This window comes from Arachis hypogaea, chromosome 4, assembly GCF_003086295.3.
Source record: "Arachis hypogaea cultivar Tifrunner chromosome 4, arahy.Tifrunner.gnm2.J5K5, whole genome shotgun sequence".
Taxonomy (NCBI): domain Eukaryota; kingdom Viridiplantae; phylum Streptophyta; class Magnoliopsida; order Fabales; family Fabaceae; genus Arachis; species Arachis hypogaea.
Genome location: NC_092039.1, coordinates 21,128,470 through 21,148,852, shown reverse-complemented (window position 1 = coordinate 21,148,852; position 20,383 = coordinate 21,128,470). Strand labels below are relative to the sequence as shown.

The 20,383-nt window shown below is 30.9% G+C and overlaps 3 protein-coding genes across 3 annotated transcripts; all 3 read right to left on the bottom strand.

Moving 5' to 3' along the window:
• On the bottom strand, nt 1-3,440 carry LOC140184070 (uncharacterized). Its single transcript, XM_072234355.1, has 4 exons — nt 3,228-3,440; nt 1,773-1,964; nt 1,391-1,631; nt 1-563 (listed from the first exon to the last, which is right to left on the bottom strand). Exons 1-4 carry the CDS (start codon nt 3,438-3,440, stop codon nt 1-3), a joined length of 1,209 nt encoding a protein of 402 aa, XP_072090456.1.
• A 6,216-nt stretch (nt 3,441-9,656) lies between these two features.
• Nucleotides 9,657-10,202, bottom strand: LOC114927559 (uncharacterized). The gene has a single exon (XM_029297582.1). It carries the CDS (start codon nt 10,200-10,202, stop codon nt 9,657-9,659), a length of 546 nt encoding a protein of 181 aa, XP_029153415.1.
• A 4,633-nt stretch (nt 10,203-14,835) lies between these two features.
• On the bottom strand, nt 14,836-19,379 carry LOC112796479 (isoflavone 3'-hydroxylase). The gene is made up of 3 exons (XM_025838943.3): nt 18,752-19,379; nt 17,950-18,387; nt 14,836-15,666 (listed from the first exon to the last, which is right to left on the bottom strand). The coding sequence occupies exons 1-3, from the start codon at nt 19,217-19,219 to the stop codon at nt 15,058-15,060; spliced, it is 1,515 nt and encodes a 504-aa protein (XP_025694728.1). The 5' UTR covers nt 19,220-19,379; the 3' UTR covers nt 14,836-15,057.
• Between the last annotated feature and the right edge of the window lie 1,004 nt (nt 19,380-20,383).

Sequence of the window (20,383 nt, the reverse complement as noted above, 5' to 3'; positions counted from 1 at the left end):
CTAAATCTCCAACTGCAAATGTCTTTGCTTTAACACGACAGTTGTATGATTTTGACACAATCTCTTTTGTCGAATTACCCGCTCTAAAACTCTCAACCTTTCATTATCTAGTTCATTGAGTTCATCATATAAAGAGTTCCAATAATCTATCACTGGTATCTCATCTTGTCTAGTCACCCTTATACTTTGCAAATTGATGTCAATTGGCAACACCGCATCATGACCGTAAACTAATTTATATGGGGTGGTTCCAGTAGAACCTCTTGGACAATTTCGGTAAGCCCAAAGAACTTGACTGGGAGTTTGGTGCCAATTTCGTGGCTGCCTCCCAATGTGTTTTTTAATTAATGCAATCACAATTTTATTCGCTGCTTCCACTTGTCCATTTGCTTGGGCATAATACGATATAGAAGAAAATATTTTTATATTCATAAATTTGGCATATTTGACCTTTTTTCCTTGATCAGTAGTAATAGACTGAGAAATTCCAAACCTATGCACAATATACTCCTCAATGAAATCAATTATTTCATTGTGAGTCACTTTCCTTAAAGGGACAGCCTCTACCCATTTAGAAAAATAATCAACACCAACCAAAATGAACTTATGACCTTTAGAAGAAGGTAGGTAAATCTTTTCGATCAGATCTAAAGCCCAACCTCTAAACGACCATAGCTTAATTATAACATGCAATTTTGACGCTGGAATATGTTGAAGGCTTCCATGTTTTTGGCATTCCTCACAAGACCTAGCATAATTTATACAATCTCTTTGAATAGTTGGCCAATACAATCTTCTCATATTTGTACCCATTTCATTTTTTTTCATCAACAGATTTCTTAAACAAGACATTATTCATTAAAACATAACTTTGAGCCTTATATTTAAGTTTTCTACTGACACTAAGACTTAGATTTTCTAAATAATCCACAATTGGTACTCTCTAATCTTTTGAGTCTAGTTTTTCAAATAACAACACTTCTCTTTCTCTCAGAGACATAAATATGTCGTTTATCCTTACCAATTTTTCTAGTGTTGAGGACTTGATCTTATATCTTGAAGCAATTTGAGCTAATTCATTTGCTTCTTGATTTAACTCCTTTGAAACATGCCTTACAATGACATTGTCAAACTCGCTCAACAGCTTTGTAACAACATTAAAATACTTTCTTAAATTTTCACTAACACACCTATATTCAAGTGATACTTGACGGACTACAAGCTGTGAATCTTCAAAAATTTCTAAATTTTTTACTCCTCTTCTAATAATAATTTTAGTCCCAGCGTATTAACGCTTCATATTCTGCCTCATTGTTGGAACATGAATAATTTAATTCAAAGAAGAATTTACTTGACTCGCCACTTGGAGAAATAATTAAAATACTTATACCAATACCACCCTTATGACATGAACCGTCAAAATATAATTTCCAAAGCACCAAACCAACAAAACCCAGTAAACTCTCATCAATGTCAATATAAGGATCGTCAACCAGAAAATCAGCTAGAACCTGACCCTTAATAGCTCTCGTAGGAACAAAATGTAAAGAAAATTCCGTTAAAGCCAACATCCATTTTCCTAGTCTACCATGCAATATTGGAGAAGACAACATATATTTAAGAACATCAAACTTAGAAATTACATAAACATTCCTAGGAATTAAATAGTACTTAAGTTTCAAATAAGAAAAATAAAAAGCTAAACAAAGTTTCTCAATTGGAGAATAACGGCTCTCAACATCATTTAGCACACGACTTAGGTAATAAATTACTCTTTCATTGCCTTCCTCATCTTCTTGAGCCAACATTCCGCCAATTGTTACTTTAGAAGCTGACACATAAAGTTTTAAAGGTGCTCCATAACTTGGAGGTGTTATAACAGGAGGATTAGTCAAGTACTGCTTGATGTTGTCAAAAGCTTCCTGGTGCTCTACCTTCCACTGGAATTCTTCCTCTTTTTTTAACTTGATCAGAGGCGCAAAAACCTTAGTTTTTCCTAACAGATTGGAAATGAACCTTCTAAGGTAATTGACCTTCCTTCAAAATGCTTACGCTTTGTTTGGATGGATGATGGAAAATGAGAGGAAAGAAAATGGGAGGAAAGAAAATAGAAGGAAAGAAAATGAAAGGAAAAGTTATTTTTTTTATGTTGTTTGGATGAAGAGAAAATAGATGGAAAGAAAATGGGAGGAAATTTTTCTTTTGTTTGGATGAAAGAAAAAGTAGGAAGAGAGAAAATCATAAACAAGTGAAATTACATAAATACCATTCCTTATATTATATATAAATTATAATATACCAATGTATTTAAATTATTTCTAAAATAAAAAAAAGTGATCCCAATTACATTTAAAAATTTTAAAGTGTTATCTTTATTAACAATAATTTTTTTTTGAATTTATCCTTTTTTGTTGTCGTTTAATGTCGTAAATAAAAATTAGTATCATTCTTTTTAAATACATATAAATAAATAATTTTCTAAAAGAATAATAAAAACTACTCATACTCTACATCATTAATCTCCTTAATCATATTTAAGAAAAAAGTTTCACTAAATTATATTTGTAAAATAAAATATTATCAAAAGTGACTAGCATTTCTTTCTTACTACGTGTGACAAAAAATCATATACAATTTCTATAAACATATAACAAAACGCAAATAATGTAACAACGACCAGGACTATAAAATAGTACCATTTTATCACCACACAACACTTTTCAAAAGGGTCATTCTTCATGGTCAAAGTAATCAGCATAGGTCTACGTCCAAAAAATTAATTGTACTTAGCTTGAGTCATCTGTACCCATCTACTTCAAAAAAAATAAAGTTTTTCCGAGTTAAAGATATTAACACATGATGAATTTCTAGTTGTCCTCTGTACTCATTGGTCCCAAACATTTTCAAGTTTTAGGATTCCTGCACGAGCATATACAACAAAGACAAATTAACGTAAAGATCAGAGTTGATTATGATAATCTATTTTATTGATATCTTTCTATTCAAACAACTAATCAATCTCAAAGTATCAGCAAAAAGTGATTTCCAACCATGTGTTAATATAAATAAAACAGAAAATGATCTCTTGTTCAAATATATGAAGATATAGTCATACTTTACGACAATAAGAAACACAATCAATTGTTAAACGCAATAACCTCAAATTAACCAGAGATTAAGCGCATATAAAAATTTTACCTGTAATGGTAAATATTTTCTGAAAGTACCATATCTCTTAAGCGAACACCAGCAGCAGTCATGAAATGAAAAAGTGCATCCAGTCGCATTTCAGATGGGATCCCAAAAATTTGGTGCTTTTTTTGCTCATTTTCACATAAAAACTGATAACATTGCATCCGAAATGAACCTACTAGACCCAATTCAGTCAACATATCCCATACATCTGATTTACTGTAAATGCGAGGCCTACTTTGTTGCATAATAGCTAATCCTTTTTCAGCAATCGCGACTTGTCTTTCAATTAATGAGACTTATTTTTCGGCGATCGAAACTTGCCTCTCAGCCACAGAAGCTTGTCTCTCAACTGATTCAACCTGCCTCTGAGCCACGTCATGTAGCTTGCTAGACAGATAACTACCCTCTTTTACAGCATCGACCATGGTAGTAATTCCCAAAGCAACTTTCTCATACTGTGCCTCCAAAAAATTATTCATAGGAGACTTACGCTTTGTACATCTCAAAGTTGAATTCCCTCCTAATTGATTTGGCTGACCATGAGGTGCACTTGGTGAATCTAAATTAGCAGAAAATATTGGGATATCAAGTCCCGTATTCACATCTATGTCAGAAAATTCAACATTTTCAAAAGAGTCATTCAAGTCAATGGGATCTCTATCAAGTTGTTGAATCCTTTCTCGTGAAGTAGCAGCCCCTTTACCAGTAGCTTTATCAGCTCCGAACAACTCCTTCAAAATATCATAATGCTTAATTTGCATTTTTCTCTATTTTTCTGCTTGAGATTTCTCCTACATAAAAATGTTAAAATTATTTTGTGACTCACTTCATCACTGATATAAGTAATTAAAAAAGTATAAGATACCTTAATAAAGTCTTGCCACACTTCTTCTTCAGCTTCAAACTTTCAAGTTATAGGATTCCATGCAAATCCACTTAAGTGATGAAATAAGTCACACGCTTCAGCAAAATGATCTTTCAGTGTCTTCATTCTATTCTTGATGTGGTTCTTCGTTATGTGTGGGCCTATAACTATACTCAAAGTCTTCACAACATTGGCATATGCTTTAGTTGTCCACGAGCCATCGTGTCTATTACCTTTCAATGCTTCTTCTGCTAACGCATTTAGCAGAGCTTGATCCATCTCATCAGACCATCTTAAGTTGTCTTTAGAAGGTTGAGTTGCTTCTGTTTTATTTCCTTTATTTGGCATTATTTAACCTGTAACATTTTCTTAAAAAATCCAATTAAACAACTTTGACAATAAACTGTACATATATATACATATTCAAATATATCAAATGTATAATCACTCATAATGTTTGATACACATTCCACATTTCAACCGCAATGTTATCTCGTAATAATGCTGCATGCCTATATTCCTCATCACGTTATTGAATTGGTTGTGATCTAGCTATATTGCGTTCTTGTAGCAATTCTCTGTCAACCTCATCAATTATAGATTGATCAACATCAACACCCATCAAAAAGTTATGCAGTATACAACATGCCAAAAAAATATTTCTCATAGTTTCAAATGAATAATATGGTTCAGTGTTGCCAGCTATAATTGGGAATCTTTTCTTAGAACTCCAAAACATCTTTCAATGACATTTCTTAATGAAGAATGCCGGTGGTTGAATAGTTCTTTAGGATTTTGTGGCTCACGTAGTGAATACTCTTTCAGGTGATACCGAACACCTCTATATGGTATAAGTATCCCAGGCTTTAGCATGAATCCAGCATTGCCTAGATAAAATTTTCCTACAACAGTTGCATACAAAAATTAAAGTATAACACACTCTGACTGTAAATTTAACTTTATGTAGATGATTTCGTAAATTATATTAGCACAGACCTTCGAGAATTCGAAGTGGATATTCCCTATTTAAAGCATCTTTCAATATTCTTGAGTCAGAGGCAGTTCTTTCCTAACCGGACAACACATAAGTGAATTTCATATCAAAACCACAGGCTGCTAAAATATTTTGTGTTGGGTGATCTTTTCGTCTGCGAAAACGAGGGGCGTCCACCCTTGGTACCTTCACACGACTATGAGTTCCATCTATGGCTCCAATGCAATCCTTTTTTGGGAAAGTATATTGACTTATTAACATAACATTATTATAATTATTTCATTGACAATTATATAAATGTGACTAAGTAAATGAAAAGAGTTAGTACCTTAAAAAACGGATAGAATCGACTATTATTAAGTATTTCATAAGGAACTTCCTCACCAGATGGTTGCCTGAAGAAGTTTCCCTCTAACGATAGAAAGCATGAAGGACATTGTGAAAGTGACGACTAATTGTCTCTCCTGACCGATGGAAGAAGAAAGACATGGTTCTAGTTTTCACATTATGCCCTATAATATGTAGGAATTTAGTGACTTGCTCTTCAACCGTAGAACAAGTTGAATCCTTTACTCTACCAGTTCTTCTTAATTTCTGACACAACTGACTAAATGCTTCAGGGCTCATACGTATGATATCTCGGCACTTTTCAGATTCCAGTAACTGTGTTATTAATTGAGTACGCCTAAGTTCTCTTTCCAAGTTGTCATTATTAATTTGCCTAGGCCTATGTTGTGATATTAATTCCAAAAGATACAACTGATGCACTGCAACACAAGAAAGAGATGTGACACAGATATGTTGTCTATTTTCTAACTCTTCCCTGACACGAGTTGGTATTTGTATTGGTTCAGGATGATATAGATCAGTAGAAGTGATTTGACCTACTTGAAATTCTGAATCATATATGACGTTTGTTCTATCTTTGAGATTCGCATCTTCGATATTTTCATTATCCATCTATGAAAATATAAGGTTTAGGGTGGACATATCAATAAAGAAAGTAACTAGAAAGTCACATATGTTGTTACATTTTAACAATTCATTTATCGAAATATAAAAAATAATTGAAAATAAAATTTTATATAACATTATGGTGTCATGTTATAAACACGAAAATACCTTGATATGAAGCACTTATTTCTAGCTCCTAAATGTCAAACTTGATTCCAAAACTGGCTGCCATAAACAATAAAAATAAACTGTAAATGACATGATATATTAATAAATACCTTGCTTTAACACTAAAATCAAATGAGAAAAACATAAAAACATAAGTTGCGAGTAAAAATTGGATGAGACCAAAGAAGGAAATTATTTCACAGTAATAACTGATAATATGTTCCTATTATTTATGTCTGTTTATTCATTTTTATACTAAAAAAAAAAACTAAAAAGAAAAGGAATAAGTTGTCCCATTAATGATTGTAATAATTAGTACATGCATCACAACACCTATAGATAAAATCTAAACAGGTGGATCTACTTAATAAGTGATGGACTTTTGAGTAAACTATACCCATAACATTGATTCAGTTCACCTTACCATTGGTTGTAATTTAAGCATATAATAAACAAATCAAATCAATTAAAAAAAAAGAAAAAAATTAACAATAAAAATTAAGAAATCAAACATGTAAAAATATTGTGATAACTGATAAGCATATGTACATATTCTATAGACTCTGTAATTTCTTTCTCTATATTAAAAATACTATACGTTCTTATGTCCTAAAGTTTTTTGAATTATTAAGATAGAGATTCTTCTTACGGCATATATAATAAATATACAAATTATAAGGAGTTGATTTTTATGATATATTCAATTTAATATCTAATATCTAAAATAATTGTAATTGTCGTGGTTTACCCACCACAAATCTTTGATTAAATTAATTTAATTTCGATTCATGTTAATTTTCTAAAGATATGCAATGGGAGTTTTTTCAATTTTTTTAATTCTACAAAAAGAATCATCTACAAAGCAAGTACCTAGTGAACTAAGCAAATGATGCATGAACTAAAGAAGAGGTTGTGAAATCTCTCCCTTTATGAATGATATATCTGATAGCTATTGTTGATGATATTTACATGAAAAGAAAGTAAAAAAGAGAAAGAAAAGCTGGCTTGTGTCTTCAAAAAATTGCTTCGTGCTAATCTACAAAGAAATGTGTTTAAAATGCATGCTCAAATTAATTGAATGATTTAATCGGTCGAAGCTCCAAGTTTAATTAGTATATTGATTTAGAATTGCATTATATGCATTAGGAGCTTAATCTTTTTTTATACTCTCTATTTTCTAATATGTTGTTTTCACAAATCACAATGTATAATTTTTTTTCATTTTTTAGTAAATTTTCCTAAATACAAGTGCCTGATTATCTAGTGTATAATTGTACATTGATGAAGACTTAAGAGATAAGTTTTTGGCATTTTCTACTTGTTTCTCACACACACTTTTCATAGTCTCAATAATAATAATGTAACTAAATTTTATGGTCACTTGCCTGAATTTTTTTCTTCATATTTGGACCACCCCATGAAAAAAGGGCATAATGTAATAAAGTTTGAGAAAAAATCTGATGATATAAAAACCAGGGCAAAGCATTTCAAATACCAGATGAGTTAAAAATTAGTCCTTTCTAGGATCAGACGTGAACTGGGTCATATATCGTTGGATTTTTGAGTTAGAACGAATGAAGTATTTAAGAACAGACAACAAAGAATGGGTTCTTTTTCCACTACAAAAATAAACGGCATCCATGAAATGTAAAATCAGAACATTTCAGTTGAAAACCAAAAGAGGAATACAATCTATGGGTTCTTTTTCCACTACAAAAATAAATGGCATCCATGAAATGTAAAATCAGAACATTTTAGTTGAAAAATAAAAGAGGAATACAATCTGTGGGTTCTTTTTTCACTACAAAAATAAATGGCATCCATGAAATGTAAAATCAGAACATTTCAGTTGAAAAACAAAAGAGGAATACAATCTATATGCTATAATGATTTTTTCCATTTCGTTTTGAAAAAACCTACTACAACTGATAAAAGAACTCACCTTTCTGTTGAGGATGTCTGGTTGAAGATGTGCTTCACCTGTCACAACGATAACGAAACTGCTATAGCAACGTGGACGCAGATGGGAAGCTACGCTGGCAGTGCTGAAGAAGAAAGCCAAACAGGTTAAGACAACGATAGGTATTCTCTTCTTCCGGAAAGATTGAAATTAGGGATTGTAATTTCTGTAATTGAAAGGGTAATTATGTCTTTTTACTAATATTTTCTCTCCTATCTCAGTTTTCTGCCGAACTATGAGGTGAAAAATTTTAAATGGGCCCAGGCGTACTTTTTTATTTTCCGTTTATTTTCCTTCCTGATCCAAACGAAGGAAAATCAAATTTTTCGTCCCTTTTCTTCTCCCCCATTTTCTTTCTTTCCAAAATCATCTCATCCAAACAAAGTGTTATAGTTGTTTTTTGTTAGCTGGAAGAAGAGCCTCTAAGATAACCTTTCTCTTGTTCTTGTCAATTTCAATCCTTTGTTTCTGCACCAAGAATCCAAGAAAATTTCCTGCACTAATATCAAAAATACATTTTAAGGGATTCATTTTTAATTTATGCTTTCTCATTCTTTCAAATGCTTTTTTAAATTTTCTAGATGCTCTTTTTTAGCATTTGATTTGACAACCACATCGTCAACATAAATTTTCATAAAATTTTCAATAAAGTCATGAAAAATTTTATTCATCGCCCTTTGATAAGTTGCACCAGCATTTTTAAGTCCAAATAACATCACAATCTATTCAAAAGTTCCTAAAGCACCTGGACACTTAAATGCAGTTTTTGACATATCTTCTTCAGCGATATATATTTGATTATAACCTGAATATCCATCCATAAAATATAAAATTTCATGAGCGGCAGTAGAATCTATCAACATATCAGCTATAGGCATTAGACATTCATCTTTTGGTGTTGCAGAATTTAAATATCTAAAATCAATGCAAATCCTTAATTTTCCATTAATTTTCATGACAGGAACAACATTAGAATTCCAGTTGACATACCTTGTTGTTCTTATGAATTTAGCCTTAAGAATTCTTTCAATCTCTTCTTTAATCTTCTGCACGACTTCAGGAGCAAATCTCCTTGGTGGCTGCTTGATAGGTTTGATATTGGCCTTCAGTGGCAATTGATGCTCTACTAATTTATAACTCAAACCTGGCATTTCTTCATAATCCCATGCAAAATAGTCACAATATTCCTTTAATATCTCCACTATTTCTTTTTTGAAATCATCAGGCAATATCTTGCTCACACATGTCGGTCTAGGATGATCACCGTTACTAATATCTACCTCATCCAAATGATCTTGCACCTCAACTTTCTTCACATTGTCAGTATTATTTTTTTCAAAACCTAAAGGACCATCATCATATATACAATCATAAGGTACACTGTCAATGCACCCTTCTCTGTCCGCCATATAGGCTGACAGCCGAGCCAGTTGGCTCGTCAAACTTATCATCTACGTCTCTCCTGAGGCCGTATCTGCCCCGACCTTAGGGACCAAAATAAAACCATTCATATCTATTTTTCACATCTCAATTTTTTCAGGATTAAATGCCTTAGTGTCAACTGTCAGCGGCTTGACTCCAGGATTATACATCCTGAACTCCACATGCATTTCATCATAGTAACAGGTACTATTGTCAGCAAGAACTTCTTCCACTCCTCCATCTTCATTCCAAAAAATTAATTTTTGATGTGAAGTGGATGCAATAGCACCCATTCCATGAATCCAATCATGTCCCAAAAGCAAGTTAAAACCAGCTTTAGATGGAACAACAACAAACAGAGTTAGCCTATTGACAGAACCAACCTCAATTGACAGTAGAACCACACCTCTAACAGAAGAAGTCCTTCCATGAAAATCTGTCATCCCAATGCTACTTTTGATCAAATCTTTTTTAGTCTTTCCAAGCCTTCCCATCATTCTTTCAGGCATGAGATTGATAGCAGCTCCCCCATCAACGGAAATCTTATTGACTATCCTTCCATCAACACGAGTCTTGATATGCAGTGGACACAAATGTTCCTTATCATTTTCAGTAGGTTTCTCAAACAATCCTCCACCACACATAATGTAATCTAACAATAAGCATTTGCTTCCAGGAAAGACATCATAACAATCATCTTCTAATGATTCCACTTTTCAGACTTGACTATACTCCTCAGGTAGTATTGACACCACAGCTATAAGTTGCTTAACACCAAATATCACTTCTAAGTTGTCATCAAAACCAGTGTCAATATTGTTAGTAATTAAATCTTCATCTTTTTCTCCCTTATTTTCAACCATTACCTTCTTTTCAGCAAGATTCTTCTTTACATTTTTATTGCATTTAGGATGATTGAAAGAATTGCCTGTTTTTGCAGACTTAGCCATGGTTGGCAAAGGAGAAAAATCTACACTGTGCCCCTTGTATGGATCTAAAGGAACATACTCAGGTATATTCTCTTTTTTCTCAAAGGTTGTAAAAGAAGAATACTTTGGAATATTTTGACAATTTGGCCAAGGAGAATAATTAGGAACCTGCTGCATGTTAGGATTATAACAAGAATAAATTAGCTTTGAGGGAATAGGTATATTTTTTGGAATATATGCACTACCTCCATCTTGTGCATGATTCATGTTCCATAACTAGGACTCGTAGTACCTGAGCTTAAAAGGTCTAGGCCTCACCCACTTGTTTTGCCTTCTTGAGAAAGCGGTAGGTTGATTCTACACATTTTTCACATTTTGGACCCATTTATTATTTGAAATTTTGGTGGAAAGAATCCTTGTCTTTTGAGAAAATCCATTGAGTTTTCCATCAATCATGACTACAGTCTTCATCTTCTAGTTGACGGGTTGTATCCCAGCGCTGTTGACACACTTGTTCAAAGAAATCTGACCATCCAACTTTTGTTTTTCCTCAGCTATCTTTCGTTTTAGCTCATTGGTTTCATTCTCTTTTTCAACTCAGCCTTTTCTTTCTCTTCAATTTTGTACTTTTAAAACTTCTTTGTATCTTCCTTGTAAAAAACAGCACTGCACTTTGAGTACATAGCGATAATGCTGTCAGATTCTTTAATTATCAATAAAAAATCTATCAAATCCTCACAAGGATGAGGATAAACTGGCTTTTTGTCTTGCTAAAAAATTCTCAGGTCTTTATTTTCATCTTGATCACTAGTCACTATAGCGTCAATTCCTACCATGTTGACTAACAAATTGAATGACTCAACATAATTTGAATCAACATCAAACGGTTCAGTGTCCACCTTCATAGCAGTTTTATCCTCAAACTTCAACCTTCCCTCCTCAATAAATTTTTGTATCAAATCCCTGAAATGGACGCAATTATTAATGGTTTGTGAGAATACCTGATGAAATTTACAAAATTTTTTATTCTTTATTTCATCAGTTGAAGGCATATTTTTTCCTTCCGGTAAAATAAGCTGCTTATCTTTTGATAAAACTTCAAATATTTGATCTGCCTTATAAATATCAAAAGAATAGGTCTTATTTTCAATTTTGAAATATGAAGAAACTTTTTCTTTTCCTTTAACAGACTTCAAAGATTTGCATACATAAGGAGGACCCCCACGTAATTCAGCAATATAAACTTCTTTCTCATCTGAATCATTGCTATCGGAAAACAATCAACATATGCAACCTTTTTAGAACCCTTTTTGAAAATTTTTTTCTTTCTTAATTTGTTCTATTTGTCTTACTCTCTCAACTAACTGAGAAAGATATAAAGAATGTTGATTGACAAGTTTCTTCCTAATTCGAAATTCTAACCCATTAGTATCCATTTTGACAACTTTTGTTTCTGGAATCAGAGTAAAACACTTATTTCTCATGTTTCTAAACCGTGCCAAATAAGTGACAATAAATTCTCCCTTTGCACGTTTGACAGAGAATAAATCTGCAAGGCTAACTTTCAATTCACCTCAAAAAAATTGATCATGAAAATTTCTTTCTAACTGTGCACAAGTATGAATAGAATTTGGTCTCAAGTTGGAGAACCATGTAAATGCATTTTTTGTTAAAGAAGAAAGAAAATATCCCATCTTGAGATATTCATTAGAAGCTGCTTCCCCAATTTCAACAGTACATCGAGCAATATGCTCTACTGTGGACTCATTTTCTTCTCCAAAAAAGTTTGTAAGGGATTTTGGAAATTTTCAACCCCTTGGAAGCTCTGCTTGTTGGACATATTCAGAAAAAGCGGACAAGAAATATGGCCTATTTAAGCAACCAACATTAAATCCCAAACGGTTTAAAACTTGTTCGACATTCCTAGTTAGATTGTAATGCCCCCATAAGTTGTTTTGCCTAAGTCTTTCCAACATATCATCAGCATTGTCTAGGCATATGAACATCATAATTAGGAATTGCTCCACCATTTTGGTTGACATTATCAAGCCCTAAACCTTGGTTATCATTTTCTTCTAAATTTACCACAGTAGCAATTCTATTAACTTGCTTGTTTAATTATTCAATTCTAGTGTTTGTGTTTTCTAAAAGAGGATTCAAAATCGTCACCATTTGATGAGTTAACATGGTTACTAGATCATGGTGGCTTTCATCCATCTGTTGCCTAATATTTGCTAAAGATCCAATGGTTTGACTAGGTTGATTAATAGGCATTGCTCTTGACATATCAAAAAACACAGACCTGGAGTTTTCTACCCTAGTAACAATGGGTGTAGTAGAATTAGATGCACTGTTATTTCCTGTGTTAATAGGATGTGAAAAATTTTGTTGTGACATATGTGAACCTGACACCCTAGAAATAGGTGCATTTGACATGCCATATGCATTCTGGTAAAGAGGATTTTGAAAAATTGAGTAGAGAGGCACATGCAATCCTTGTGTCACCATGGAGGGGACATACTCCAGTGGCAAGCCATAAGGCGGCCACCCCACGGTATTTATGTGAGTTACATTTAACCCTAGATGGACATGACCAACACCATCATGCCTCACTGACAGCAAGGTAGGCTCTGCGTTTGAAATCACGGGAGAATTTTCGGACTCATTTCCTCTAGTCTCATCGCTGGAAGTAGAAGAAGATGCTGCAGCTGTATTTGATATGTCAACTGACGCTGATTTCTTGGTCCCTAAAACACAATCTTCCCACTACGTAACCACATGCAAATTCAAAACGCCTGATTTTTTCTTTTGACAAACTACAATCTATTGACAAAGTCCTACTGAACGTGCCAATTTGTTTTACTCAAATTTTTGTTAATGTTTAAAAGAAAATATGGGTATCTTAATGTCACAATTATATCGTCAATAAGAATTAAAAAGGATTGAAAGTAACAAATAAACAAAGAAATGCAAGGTGCGGGAGGCAAAGTAAATTGCATAAATTAAAACAAACGAGAAATTAAAGAGAAGATGAAAAAAGAAACATAAACGTAAAAAGAAAAATGAGTAAAAGTACAGAAATTTTATTAATAAAAACAAGAAAGAAACAAATTACAAGTGTTTGAGTTCAGATGAATTACCTAAGATTCTCAATGTTACTCTGTGATGCCAGGAGCTGAGAGCGTTTTGGATTTTTAAGTATTTTTCAAAAGAATTGAACTCGCTACAAAATGTGCTTAAAGCTCTATTTATAGACTAACTTAATGCTAACTGACAATTACCAATTGAAAATTTGAATTACATTCGTAACTGTTCTCGCACTTCTTGTTTGATACCAATTCAAAAAATCAAAATAAATAATCAAACTGTCAAATGACCTAATTTAATTAAAATCAATATAAATATTATATACAGAAACATAACAATATAACTAATCATTTCTTTTTTATAATTTGTTATAAAAATAATATTTTTGTCTTAGACATAGATCCATCTCCACCACACTAAACCTCAGTCTGATGGCTTGGACGCCACCACCATCAATAAACTCTCGTTCGTGCTGTATCAGGCGCCGCCAACTACATCCGCAACAGATCCAAACCGCAGAGGCGCGTTTGACCGCTGCATATGCCTAAGTGCGTTCTGCTATTGGGGAGGAGGGGGGAGTCGAAGATTCTTCCCAGTTACAAACACCGTTTTACTGCATGCATGAAAAATCACTAGAATTGCTCGTTATGCGGAGCTCCTCTTAAGAAGTGTGGTGCGAAGGAGGAGAGTAAAAGAGAAATTATGGTGTGAGAGGATGTTTTTTTTAAGAGTATGATTATTTTGCATTGTCTTTAAATGTTTTTTTTTTTGTTTTTAGGCTTGTTTGTAGTCTAATAAATTGTTGACTAATGTTAGCTGATACATAATTAATATCTAACATAATTGTGTTATACCAATAACATAACTACAAATTTTAGAGAGTTAAAATTTTTTGTTAATATTTTTTTTATAATTAATGGGATATAATGACACGAGTAGAAAGTTAAATAGAAATTATCTTTAAAAAAAATGCCAATAAAATCTGCATAGAAACTTAAAGAAATACGGGAAAAAAAAACACAAAAATGATGCATTTTGGATAAATTGCTAATTTAACTTGTCATATACTTTTTCAAGATAAATGATAAATCTTAATTGTCATCTGTCCATTTGCTCCTTCCTTCATTTTAATTGTGTGAGTAACTTCGTGAGTATTTGCATTCTGCAACAAACTATACTCGAATAGACTAATCAGCTTTGGCATATAAGCTAATCACCAAAATTATTTCTCCTAAACTGACAACAACTGTACATTATGCCCTTATGAATCTCTTACTTTACTACACTTAATAAATACACATGTTTATTTCATCATAGCACATATACTTTATAATATACAACATAACTAATTATGAGTACGCATAAATTTAGAGAAACAATAAAAATTATCCCATATAATCAGCCAACATAAATTTTAGAGATATATAAAATTTTTTGCTTACTAATTAAAGATTAATTTTGTTGTTTCCGTAAACAGAACCTATTAGTAATTCATAATATTCTTGACAGTTGGTAGTGCTTTGCACAAAGATTTGAATGGAATTTTCATTGGCATTGCAATCCCTTTGCCTTCAGCCATGTCAAGCTTTTCCTCGCTCACTCTTTTCCATTCAAAGCATTGGATCAACAAACCCAAAGTAAGGCCCAAAGTTCGTTGGGCCAAGCCCAATCCAGGACAAGCCCTTCTTCCAAGCCCAAACGGAATGAGCTTGTTCTCTTCCCCTTCTTTTTCGAACCTCTCGGGCCTAAAACTCTCTGCATCGGCCCAAATATTAGGATCTCTATGAATTAGCCATACATTTGTCAAAACTATGGTATCTTTTGGAATGTTGTATCCTCCAATGGTGCAATCTTCTGAGGCAGAATGAGGCAATAGTAACGGGGCTGGAGGGTGCAATCTAAGTGATTCAGAAATAACGTTTTGAAGGTATGGTAGCTTTGACAAATCTTGTTCTTCTACTAAACGGTCTTTTCCTATTTGTGTGTCTAATTCATCTTTTACCTTCTTCATTATTTCTGGGTGGTTTAGTAATTCAGCCATAACCCATTCCATTGCTACAGCTGATGTGTCTGTTCCAGCAAGAAGCATCGCCTGAGATTTTATTCATTGAAAGTGGAAACCAAATGCAAATTAAATACTTTATTGTGAATTTCAATAATTTAAATAATACTCTTTATGTTTTAAAATAATTGTTAAAAAATAAACATATTAAGTAAAAGGTAAAATGAATCTTAGTAATGTTTTGAAATTATACAAAATATATGTTTAATTTTGATGTATTGATAGTATAAAACGTTTTGTAGGTCATCTAGTCACATCTATTATTTTAAATAATTATTTACATAATTAATATAAAAATTAATTATTTTTGTTGATATTATGATACTTAATTAAATGCACATATAAAACACTTTTATACTAAAAGTGCATTAAAATTACATTCTTATATAAATAGATAAAATTACAAAATTAAACATATTCAATACTTACTCAATAATCATAATTAAATTAAAGATGTTGAAAGAATAATTAATATTATCTTGATATTAAAAATTGACCGTTATTTTAATAAACCGCCTTTTAATATAGATAATTTGTATTTTTTTAATAAATCTATTATATATATTATAAAGAAAAATATTAATTTTTTTAATAAGGTAATCTTAACAAGTAACTTTAACAAAATTTTATTTTAAATTTCAGATAAATATTAAAAAAAAAAAGAGTTTATGTACAAAAGTTAAATAATTGTACTAGCTAGATTTAGGTGAGGTGTCATGAAATTAAGAGGATATATTCAAACAAGTTTAACCAAATTTAAATTTGTCAAATTTTTAAAGTTATTTTCTATTTTTAAAAAACTTTTAAATATATCACTATTTCAGATGTTTAATCGTTAATTTTAATTATAAAAATTATATAATATATAATTAAAATTAACGGTTAAAAATAATTAAAATCCTGATATTAACCATTTTTCCATTGTTTCAACCTTCAAGAATCACATCATATTGTTGGCAGTTTGGCATAATTACAAAATTTCAATGTTTTGTAAATTGCATTTTGGTTATTAAATCAATAAAATTTAAAATTTAAAATATTCAAAAATTCAATTAAAATTAAAATTAAATTAAATATGATAAATAATATATTACAATAATAAAAAATATTTTACATATTTAATGTACGGTCTAATTTTAAAATGAATCTATTTTTATCTAATAACTAATTCATAAAAAATTCGAATATAATATTTCTTTAGACAAAGTGACTAAATATTAATTAAAGATATTATTTTTCACTCTTTTTTCTTAAATCTATAATTCTTAGATTTTGGTATAATTTTTTTATTTATTTTACATTTATTATTCTTAATGGATAATTTTATATTTAGATATTTAAAAACATCTACACAAAACCTCCTTTTAAATGTAAATCGTGGTTTTGGATTTTTCTTTCAATTTAGAAAAGAGGCAAAGCATATTTTTTATTTTTTATTTTTATTTTATTTTAATTTTATTTCAAAGATTTTTTATTTATATTAAATATATATTTGACGATTAGTTTTAAAATAATTTAAAAATAATTCAATAATAATTTTATAAAAATAATTTTTAATATAAATAAATTAGACATAATCATTATATATTATTATTAGATTAATCTAAAATTTTCTAAAAATTTAATTATTAAAAATATATTTAATACAAATAAAAATTTTAAAAATAAAATTAAAACGAAATAAATTTTTAAAATATTTTTAAATTTTTTAAAATATATTAAAAATAAATAATATATTTTATCTTAAAAAAAAGGTCAAATGTTTGGTAACATAACTACATAAGAGTGCTATCTGCCTATCTCTAATAGCTAGTGATGTGACAATCCTCATAAATCAAGACAAACTTAAGAGATGCGTATCCAATGTGCATACAAGAGCAAAAATATTTGTGATGGATATTTCACCGAAAATTTTATATTGTCCTTATATAAAGATATTTTATTTTAATTATTGGATAATAAATTTTAAAATTTAATTTTTATATATTATAAAAATATTATTTTTGATTTTTTTAAGTGTAACAAAATAAAAAATTATTTTTTAAAATTAAAATTATTATAAAAAATATTTTTAAAAAAATAATTTAATAATTAATAATAACAAAAAATAAAAAAATTTAATAATTTTTAATATTTTTTAAAAACTATTTAATAATAATTTAATTAAATATATTACATATTAAATTATTTTTAACAGTTTTTAAATATATACGAATAGTTACCATGACTAAATTCGGTTAAATTATTATTTAACAATGTTGGTACCGACACAACTTTAGGGAGCAAGTACCTAAAGATAAGAGTTGTAAATACCTGGATAAGGCCCTTAATCATGAGATCAGAGTAATACTCGGGCTGTGTCTCTTGAAGCTTCAAGAGATGAAAAATCATGGTGTCGCTGTCGGCGTTGCTGCCGGCGGCAACGCGGTGCTCTTGGATGAGGCCTTGCAAGAAGGAATCGGCTCTCTTGGCGATATTCTTGAGCCTCTTCTCCAAGTTGTCGAAATCGAAGAACTTGGCCAACGGCATGAAGTCGCCTTTGTTGTTTGCTCCCAGCAACGACAGAATTTCCGTTATGATTTCTCGGAATTGCTTCGCCTCCTCCACGTCACTCATTTCCACATCTTCGCCGTAGTACCTCTTGCCGGAGATCATCCTCATCATTCCGTTGAATGTCATTTCTGTTAGTCTTGACCTTAGTTCAACCTTCACGAACTCACCATTACGTGTGTCCTTCCATAGTTTCTCGATCTGTTAAATTAAACAAAAGTTTACCTATTATATTATTTGGAATCCAAAAAATTATATAAAAAAAAGTTTAGAGTCAATAACTTTATTAAATTCTGGCATGTAACCAATAAAAGAGAAGGGAGTAATCTCACACTATTGCATAAAATTTCATACCATTAAAAATATCATTGATAACTATTTGATAACTACAAATTACAAAGATTACTTTTCTCTAGCACTCCTCATTATATAATCTAAAAAAACACTAAATATATGGATTATGTTTGGATTAATTTATTTTTAATGTATGTTTTATATTTTAATATATATTTTATTTTAGTTTACATTTAGTATAGTTGATAAAAAAAAATTAGGAGTAACTTACCAGTCTCTTAGTCTCGTCCTTTCGGACATCGAGGAAGGAGTTGAGACGGTGGCTGGAGAGGACATCGACGGTGGTGATGCGGCGGAGGTTGCGCCAGTGATCACCATACGAGGCAGAACCCAATGTAGTGTAGTTATAAAATATGTACTTTCCGGTAAGGAAGCGGGGACGGTTGGCCAAGACGACATCGTTCTTGGTGAAACATTCATGCGCCAAGGACGGCGAGGACACAACCACCACGAGGCGGTTGCCAAACCAAAGCGACATGATGTCGCCATAGGAGGCGGCGAGGCCAGCGAAGATGCGGTGGAGCGGTGGCTTCAGGTAGTGAAGGTTTCCGAGGAAGGGAAGGGTTGGCGGCCCTGGTGGAAGGTTCTTGAACCTTCTAGATTGGACCCGGAGAAAGAGTTTGAGAGTGATGATGAAGGCAAGTGTAAGAAGTAAGTAGTAGTAAATGGAGGGTGCCATTTTTAGTGATATTGAAACTCTGCTTTTTGTTTTTGTGTGTTGTATTGTGAGTTTAGGACAAGCATTTATAGTTGTTTTGTGGGAGTAGCATCTTTATTAATCCCATTTTTTTCCCTTTGAATTGATATGGTGATTATTGTTTGTTAGCACTTGCATAGTTGGTTTTGGCTGAACAAACAACTTTTTTTTTTAATAACTAACAATCCATCAAAGTAATAATGGATGGATGCAAAAATTGAGAGAAAAAAAATGTAATATTAGAATCATATTAGGCCGAAGTTAAAATCAATCATTAAAATCTGATATAAATATAAAATTAATTATGCTAAGTGTGTACTTAAAATAACTATTAAAATTAAATAATACATATATTATATACAAATATATAATAATTAATTTTAATATACACATATTTTAAAAAATTTAAAGACAAAATATTGGAGTTTTCTACAATTATTTCTTTCATTTTTAAATAAGTGTTTGCAAAGAGAGTTTTCTTTCTCTTTCAACTATAATAACCTAACCATTAATCTTTGTTAATTTTTGACTGGTTGTTGTAGGTTAGAAAAGAGTTGATATCTTAGCATCAAACTGTGTTGAAAAATTTAGATCTTCCTTGTGGTATATTAGAGAAATGATTTAATGTATTAGAGTCATAAAAATTTTAAAAGATGGTTACAAAATTATCCTTGATAGCAATAACTATCGTTTAATTTTTATTGTGTTTATTGTCTTTCATGCTAAGATATATAACTTTTTATATACTTATATCTAATAGTTTAAACTTTTTAATAAGTCATTTCATGACATATAGTTATAATATCAAAATGTCTATAACTAAAAAAAAAAATAGGATAAGTAAGTTTATGACCCTCGTCCATTAATTTAGGGGTTTAACTGAAAAATAAATAAATTAATATTATATTAATTTTCTATATAAACATTTATGTGTAGAAGAGAATTTTTAAAAAAGAATAATTTATTTGAAATTAAGAAAACAATTAAGAGATCATAAACTATTTCTACTCAGCTACATTGTTTATTTTAAATCCTACTACTATTTCTTTATAAATTTTGTTTCTGAAATTATTACTTTTTAAAAATATTATAGTAACTCAATAATTAATTTAGGTAGATACAAATTCCATTTGTATTAAATTTTAG